At 30.6% G+C, this 9,449-nt stretch overlaps 1 protein-coding gene across 2 annotated transcripts; it reads left to right on the plus strand.

Annotated features, from left to right (window-relative positions):
* The first annotated feature begins 650 nt into the window (after positions 1–650).
* Positions 651–9,241, plus strand: LOC134706528 (uncharacterized). 2 transcript variants are annotated; one of them, XM_063565550.1, is made up of 6 exons: positions 651–923; positions 3,731–3,870; positions 5,223–5,335; positions 6,118–6,324; positions 7,039–7,330; positions 7,361–9,241. In XM_063565550.1, exons 1-6 carry the CDS (start codon positions 736–738, stop codon positions 7,411–7,413), a joined length of 993 nt encoding a protein of 330 aa, XP_063421620.1. In that variant the 5' UTR covers positions 651–735; the 3' UTR covers positions 7,414–9,241. The 2 variants fall into 2 exon arrangements, with proteins under 2 accessions (XP_063421620.1, XP_063421619.1); XM_063565549.1 differs by having other exon boundaries at positions 7,039–9,241.
* The last annotated feature ends 208 nt before the right edge of the window (positions 9,242–9,449 follow it).

The raw sequence follows: 9,449 nt of genomic DNA on the forward strand, positions 1-9,449 counted from the left end.
TGTTTCAGGATATATGCCCTAGCATAGTGTATGGTGTCACCAACTCTTGGACGATTTATATTCAGGTGAATCATTCAAGAATGCTGAAACAGAGTCCTATTTTGAAATATACCACTTGTCTTGAGGTCTTGTTCTGTTCGCAAAAACTTTAAGGCAATCAGAAAGTGTTCAGCAAAATCTGGTAATGTGGAGTAATGATGTATCACAGATTTATAAATATTTTAGAAAAAAACATATATTTAGTAATGTATATCCAAATGTGTTTTCATGCTTTTAATTGATGACCCATTGATATTAAAAAGTTATAAAATTATTTATTTATGAACATCTTCAATATTTTTTTGTTGATTGTACTATATTTCTAATGTTTCATCTGAGACTACTATAATAGTAGTCTCAGGTTTCATATAGTGATAAAATTATTTTAAATTATTATTAAGCTTTTTTTATTCTCTGCTAATCGCATCAATAAACAGTTTAATTCAGTGCCGGCTAAATAGCAAATTTGCTATTTTGCCGGTGCCGGTCAAATAGCAAATTTGCTATTTAGCCGGTGCCGGTCAAATAGCCACTGCCTAAAAACATATACATATATTCACGGATTTCTGAACTCGGCACGGTTTGGGGTATACTGTTTTAGTTCATCCCTTTGAAATATCTCATTTCCGGTTATAAAAAAATCAACAACCAGGAACTTGTGAAATAGAAAAGTCAAAATTTACCTAAATCGAAAAGATGGCAACTGAAGCAATAGAGTTAGACTTAAGGGGACTGCCACCATATACAGCTGTCTCATGGGCTCAGTTCGAACAAAATCCGCGAATACTGTATAATTTGTTTGAACCAACCATCCGACCAGGAGGAAACTACATTTCAGACAAAGTGTTTGACATGACTGGCGCGAAATTAAATCAAAAACTTTGGTAATATTATAGATAGATATTTTTTTCAATTAATTATTATCCCTTTCATAATCTGCATAGACAGGTCACACATGACCAGAGCATGCACTTATCATCCACCTGTACCGTAGACAACAAATATGCTTTACACCTTTAATATATCCTACCGTAGTCTAAGATCGTTCATCTTGTCAGTTCGTTAGGTATTTGTGTTTGAACTTAACACACAGGGAAACTCTGCATTGATGTCACTACGGTACTTCTGGCGTAGAAAAACAGTGCAAAAAACGTTTTTTCTGCACTTTTGAATAAAAAAACATTTCTAAAGGTAAGTTTTCATTGTTGTTCTCAATTATTGCCAAAAAATGCAAATTTTCTAATGCCCGTTTCAATCCCAACTTCCGAATATTTAAAAACATTCTAGAACTTCACAAAATCCCATTTCCGGCCTCCATTGCTTTGAGTACATTCCATTCAGCGTCATCAATCTTGTGGCAGGCAATATAGGTCAAGTAAAACGTATTTTTAGGAATTTAAAAATGACATGCTCCTTACCTCTTTCTCGATTTTCCCGCGAAAAAAACTCAACCAAAATGAAAGGAAAACTATATGAAAAAACGATGCCCATGCCATAATTTTGAACAGGCATATGGAGTTGGTTAATAAGAAACAATTTATATTTATTTTTCATAGAATTTTCTTTTTATTCATTATAAAAAGATCGATATTCTGACCATCATGACTGTAGGTAAATATTCATACAAAATTCCCTTGATGTCAAAAGGGATGGCAAAAAAGGAGTTTTCCTGTTGAATAAAACCCAGAACTATTGCAAATTATTTTGAAGCAATATCCCAGAAAGAAATAACGTAATTGCAGTAGACTGAAAAATCCCCTAATTGACAGTAGAACAATTTGATTGGATATAACGAACTGACATCACGTGATTTTGACGCCATTGAAATTTTAATGTAAACAAACAAGGTCAGAAGGTTCCGTATGGGACATCATCGTACATTTAGTTACTGACAAACAATTATGAGTTATCAAGCTTGCCAATGCATGGTTATAAAAAATTAAAGCTAAGTCTACAGAAAAAATAAGAAAAAAATAGCCTTAGTATAACGACTTATCATTACACCTGGATAGCTCTTTTAAAAATCTGTCTGACACATTGACACAAGAATCTGTCTAGCTTGAACTATTGATGTCATACAACAATCACTATTACCATTGTGACTTCAGATATTTTGTATTATGATGTTTCTATATCAATTTATTTCAAATACTTTATTTCATTACTAACAGAACCAGGAATAACCACCAATTGGTGGATTATACCTCAATTGACGTATAATCCACCAATTGAGGTATATTGGTATAGACCAATTGACGTATAATGCATTTTTTTGGTAATAAAATGCTAGTGTGAGATTAGTCCGAGATTACTCTGACGTCTGACGGCTGTTTAGCCAGACAAGCTGGGGCCGTGGGACGTCAGAGCTTGTCCCATACCAAAAAGTGGATATTTGCCCACCCAAAATAGATGCGCTACTTCCTCGCTTCTGGAGCCGACTGAGGGCCTTGGAATTATATAAATCGGGCATCAATCTCTTCAGTTTTCATTTATCTCTTCATTTATGTAAGTTTCACCTACCTGCCAAACCTTTAATTTTCTATATTTTAACATTTTTCACAGAGACCCATGATTTCTCCATGTTGCCTTTCATTTTCAAAGATTATCACGTGACCACGAGAAAACAGCATAATGTAACACCTCGTTCATTTACGCTGTAAGTTACCTAAATTTCCGAGAGCTGCTGATTGTTATCGTGGTTGGAACTAAATGCTAGTTACCGATCTCCTGTAAAGGAGGTGAAAAAACGTGGTTGCTTCTAAATGTTATTCATCGATCTCCTATAAAGGAGGTAACAAAATATAAGTTTTTGCATATTTGAGTCTCGAGGCCACGCAATCTCTCGTAACTTGACATCCATTTGAAAGTGAGAGTCAAAAATGGAGAAATCATGGAGAAATTCGGCCTAGTGTGAGATAGGAGCATGATTTTGCAACTTGCAACCTATTTTATGACCCTTAATGAGTCCTCCAAAAGTTTTAGTTTTGTCAAAGCCTGCTGCATCTCTTGAGAATGCATGAGTACAACAATTCTTTTGTTGAAACATTTGTACTATTGACCATGATTAACTCTTTATAATGAAAGTCAAGTATTAACAAAGAGCTCCATTCACCTGTTGAGTTGTACTCATGATCACATGACTGCAGACAGTAATGATGTCCATCGACAGGTGATTACAGGTAAATTTGCCAATCAAGAATTGACAAGATAACAATAGAAGAAACTGCAAATACAATTATTGATTAAATGCAATATGTTATGTCACTATACTAAACTAGGAATGTTTGACAAGTTTTCATACCATAATATGGTTTTAAGTAAGCAATGCTCCATTTTAGTAGAATAATTTGTTATGAAAAACAAACAATTATACACCAATTGGTATATACCATTATACATGTTATACGTCAATTGAGGTATAATCCACCAATTGGTGGTTATTCCTGACCTTACTAAGCATGCTGAGATAAATTAACGCTCAATTTAATTTCATAGCACTAAACTATTATTCTTTTTGCTTGTTGCTAATAAGTGAGACCCTGTTCTTATTATCATAATATTACAACACACTCCCATGAAAAACGCAATATTTTCTGAATTCACTGTACAAATGTATAACACTTCTTCATAATTAAATCACTATAATACTTCTTCATCATGTTCATAATTATATCAGTATAACATTTTACAGTGAATTGAAAGTGGACAATGTTGAGGAGTTACACAGATTGACCAGGGATCTGCATAGAATGCCGATTTTGTTTCGAGTGAAAGTAGAGCATACAAGGACAGATCATTATGTTGTGATGAAAGTTAGAAAGAAGTGGCGAGGTATTTACATGTACAATGTAGATACAGAGAGAGTAACTAAATCTGTCCATTTATTATTTGGATTTGAAAATTTTCTGCTTATAAACAAAATAGCTACATTATATTTGATGTCCAAGAAATATTCTAGAATTAGAAAAATAAAACAGAAAAATGTTTTAACTGTTCATGTAATTGCAATATAACTTTTAAAGTGGTTAACACACCAATTAAAAAAAGATATTATTTTAATACCAAGTGCTCCTTCAATGTCCTTAGTTGTTTACAACAATTTTATCCTTCCATTCATAAAAAACCTTCACACATTCACCATATCACTACATGTTATTTGGGTCAAGCTACATGAAGCTGACTTTGTTTTCATAAGTAACATCATCAATTTCCTTACAAACTATGCTGACATATTTTTTTTCCATGCAATGTCTGTACCATTAAAGAGGTTAAAAAAAATTGGAAGTACATGTACATGTTTTTGTACATGTATTTCATCTTATTTAAGAATTGTGAAGAAGTTTGCAAGTGCCCTGATTTTTCCGCTCAGCTTTTTTCCCAGCTGTTTTATCAGACAGTTTTCTAATGACAGTCATTATATCCTTTTACTAATATATATTCTGTTTTTATTTTGATTGAAAAATTCTCCTAATTCCATAATCTTATTTTTACATTGATATTTGGGGCATTGGGTGACCTTTTTTTTGTGTACTGAGAATATGTATACATTCAAATTCATGACAGAAATAACATCATCATCTTTAATTGGTGTCATAAATGTCTGTGTAGTGGTTTGAAGACTTGATCATAATTTTATAGTTAAAGATTTCTGTTATGAGTTCATTAAAAAAAAATTGCTTGACAGTAAATGAAATTTTAAACATTTTAAAGGGAAAGACATTTTTTGTAAGAAATGACCACCATCTATATTTATAACTAAATCAGTCATGAAATATGAAGCATATTAATCCCCCCTTAAAAAAACACCAACCAATACACACATAAAGATGGAAAGAAGAAAAAGCAAGCAGGAAGGAAACGGCTAATATGATAGTTGGAAACACAATCTTAGAATTGAAAATGATTGACACTTCAGAAATATTAACATCTTGTTCAACAATTGACCTATTAGGTTCTCAATGTTAGGATGACGAACAGCAATATAAACTGTATTCCCAATATATGTATTTCTATTTCTAGTATCAGTACATGTATTTTAGGAAACCAGGAAACATATTTTAGTATTTTTAACATTTCAAATGACATCCTTAATATATTTATTATTTTAAGAGATATTTCAGTGACCCCTTTGTTCAATGTTACATTAGAGTAAATGTAATTTGCTAATGTTAATAAATTTTCAGATGAATTTGCCATCCTTGTTAATACACAACATCCACAGATCAGAGAAATTTTATCTAGACGCCTGTCAGAAGCAATGCAGTATATGACAGAAGGAAAAAACTTTTGTTTAAAGGTAAAGTTATTATGAACATGATGAATGAATGAGTTTGTAGTTTAATTTTAGAGAAAATACAATTACTGTTTAAACAAGCAGATACTTTCAATTGAAAATTGGTTCCATGAATTTTGATGAATGCTAGTAGGGATTCTTTTATATAATATGTTAAATTGCAAAAGATCCAAGACTCTCAAGCAAAATGAATAATTTCAAAAAAAGAAAATGTATGGTATAAAAATTTTACAGTAAGATTATGGAAATGAAAAGAGCAAAAATAATTTCAAAAAAGTATAATGAGAAAAAATATCAGATTAGCTATAAAATTGGCTGGATCATAACATCAACGATACTTTGATTTATCATTAATGGTCACAAAAAAGGATTTTTAGGGGAATATAAAATAAGGGTCAGTAGGGTGCCCAAAATACCTTACTCAAATTTGGATGAAGTCTTGAAATTTAGATACAAGTTACAGATATAAGAGATGGTTTTCCATAGATTAATTTAGGCTGTCTCATATTCCTGGATAAATCTGAATGAACATCACGTTATAATTCCAAAAAGTAAAGAAAAAAAAATCAATACATCAAGAAGAAAGCTTCCTATTTTTATGTAATTTAGATAAATAGTTCATGAAAGGTCTTTAACTAAAACCCTGCAGCAAAGGCATGTTTTCTTCAAGCTTTGGACAATAAAAACTTATTTATATTTATCAATATAAACAGTTTCAAATCTGTTAGAAATAGTTTGCTGACTATAAGTCTATCTGATGTAGAAATATGATATATTTGTTGCAGATTGGATTTGGCCAGAGTGTTCGTCAGTGGTACAGTGGTATTGTAGATTCAGAGGTTACCCTTTGTGACAGTCGGTCCAACAGTGATGATGGTAACATGAGTATTTATATCCACAACTATTCCACCCCAATGGACTGTTGTATGCATCCACTGTGTATCTTCTGTTGTTTCCCATTCTGGTTACTCTGTGGTGGACCATGTTACTTTGTAAGTATATCATCATTTTCACATTTATTAGCTACATGGAGCTTAGTAAATTGTACACATACTTAGTTTCCAGGTGGTCACTCAGTAAATACTGTAAATTCATAAATTATTGTTTGCATTTATCATTGCAAATTTTGAAGAACAGACAAAAATTCAAGATTAATAATTGCCATTCATATAGATTTAGATGTATCCTATCCTTATGTTGGCTCATGTTATTGTGATACTCACCAATAAAAAAAACCTTGCAATAACTTCTAAATTTACAGTACCTGTAGTTCACATGTTCATTATGATGGGAACCTTTATAATACGTTCTAAATTAAAGTTTTTACTTCAAAACTTCTCTTTATATTTAACAGTCACCTATATAGGGTAATAGAGTCCATTTATAAACAGTAAGAAGGCAGTAATCTGCTTTTTTCCTTGCTGCCATTTTCACTAGTAAGTCTAGTTTTATTATACGATGGTGGTAATCTCTTATCTCCATCATCCATTATTCAGTTCCATTCTCCAGGCTCATAATTTTTTTCAAGCTCCTGTACAGAATTTTCAGTGGTATTTTGTAAAAAAAAAAAATTTAAGTAATAATTTTTTTCATCAAAATAACCAAATTATTGGTTAAAACTGTGTTATAGACTTGTCATGGCATTTTTTTTTTTAATGTAAATGAAAGACTGCATTATTTATTGTTTTTTTTTTTTAATATTGTAGGTAAATCGTAAAGTAAAATGCACCGATGTTGTAGAGCATGTGAGAGATCTGCCTGTCACCATGGTAACAGGACAAAGAACCATATTGATTGAGCACCATATCCAACCTGAACCTTGTGCACAAGCAGATCAGTATCAACATCAACCTCCTGTGGGTGGTCATCCTGGTCAACAGAATGGGATGCCATATAACAATGCCCTTCCCCCACCACAATCTGCACAACAAATGCAACATGGGCAGTATGGAGGTCAACAAATTCCATGTGTGCAGTTTGGAGGTCACCAAGTTCCACCTGTGCAGTATGGGGGCCAACAAATTCCACCTGTCCAGTATGGAGGTCCTCAAATGGCAAATCCTCCACCATATTCTCCATAATTTTACAATTTTGGATTATTTAAAGTGTATTTTGATCCCGGTGATATACTATGACATTTTGAGAGAAAAAAGTAATGGTAAAGCAATTAATACAATTATAATCACAATTTATTTTGTACTTAATCATTATATTATAATGTAGAAACAATAAGTGCTAAGATTGACCATAACTTTTGTAACAATTTTAATCATTGATGATGATCTTGTATGAAACTTGGACTTATATTTATTGACTATGATTAGGATAACTGTTATAGGGACAATAGGGTAGACTAAATTTCATGTCATGTATTTATTTTCTTGAAGAAAAAAACTTTCAGAAATGTTGGAATGACTTTGTGCTATATAATATTTAAGAACAAAGTATCAGTTAGATTTTTCAAGAAATAATTGTAAGTGCCATATTTTGGTTGTGTATATTTTTTTTTTTAATTTAAATTTTATGTTAAAAGAACAAAGAGAATTGTAATTGATGATATAAGGTTCCATTTTTACATATAATTAATTGGTGCCATTTACCTCTAATAGGTGACTGCTGATAATATTGTTATAAATCATAATTATTACATGTATTTATTTTTAAATATAACTTGAAGTTTTACTTTGTACTGACTACCTTCAACAGGTTGAATTTAATTTCACTTGTACTACGCATTACTTTAGAGTGGAAACATATAGTTAGCTCTTCAATTTAAAATTTGTATTCTTGATATTTTGGCAAGAAAAGAATTATTTTCAAAAGATGTGGAAATAAAAAAATCCTGAAAAAAATATTTTAAAGAGAAATACACAAATATTGATACTTGATATTCAAATAAAGAAGTTTTTTTTTATATTTCATATTTTAAGCATCCACATCTAAATATTTTCCATCTAAGTATGGATTTAAACTATTTTATGGCATAGTAACAATAGACATACTGTGGATTCATTCAATTTTGTGCATGGGTATCAATTTTCATGGATTGAGGAAACTTTTTGTGGGATATTTGATTTATGGTTTTGCCAATCACTTCATACATAACCTATAGAATATTTGTTATTTGTCGAAAATTTTGTTCCATTGTTCACCTGAACCCACGAAAACCACTAGAATTGGTATCCAATGAATGATAATGAATCCATAGTATTGAAAAGTCGGAAGTGCATTAGTTAACAAAATAGGCTAAACATATTGATAGGTTATGAAGCTTCTTTTCAAGATGTTTGATTATAAAAAAGGCTTGAAAATTTCAAGTAACAAGTAATTTTATTGTTAATTCTATAAACTCATAGTCTGTTTATGTAGACTTAAAGATACTGTATCAATTACTGAAACTTTATGTTTTTATTACATAACAAAGAATATTGTATATTTAATTTGCTAACTTTACATAATTATTTATATATTTGGTTGTGTACATATAATAACATGAATAATATATCCTATCTCACTTCTTGAACACTTTTGATTTTATGTTTATTTACTGCAAATGTATATAGTTTTAACTTTATTTTGATTGTTTAAGTCTATTCTTGAAACAAATATTCTCAAAGTCACTTTTACCTTTAACCACCACCATGAGATGATTAATTCAAAATTGTCTTTTCTTTGTTATTAAAATAATATTGCCCTGTAACTTATGAATTATCATAAAGGTCGTCAAATGGCACAACGTTTCTACAGGAATAGCCTAAAGAGACAATAGGTTGATTTTACAGACTGCAGTTACACTAATGTACAACTATTAGGAAATTGTATACATGTATAAACTATATATTAATCACAATTTGTCTTAATTATTTTAGGTTGTTTGCAATTTGTAATATTTATGGATCTTTTTATGTATTTTTTTCTTAAAAAAAATGAAAAAAGCATTTAAATTATGGATTTAATATACTTAATATTATCTGATATGAATTAATATACATTAGTTATAAGGTAAAAAAAAACATTGACAGTGGTTAATGTTGTTATTTTAAAATAATTTTACAATATTTTATTCAATCATTAGCTGTTCTACATGTTCTATTTTATTTGTTTTTACCTTAGTTAT

The sequence above is a fragment of the Mytilus trossulus genome, chromosome 2 (genome assembly GCF_036588685.1).
Source record: "Mytilus trossulus isolate FHL-02 chromosome 2, PNRI_Mtr1.1.1.hap1, whole genome shotgun sequence".
Lineage (NCBI taxonomy): Eukaryota > Metazoa > Mollusca > Bivalvia > Mytilida > Mytilidae > Mytilus > Mytilus trossulus.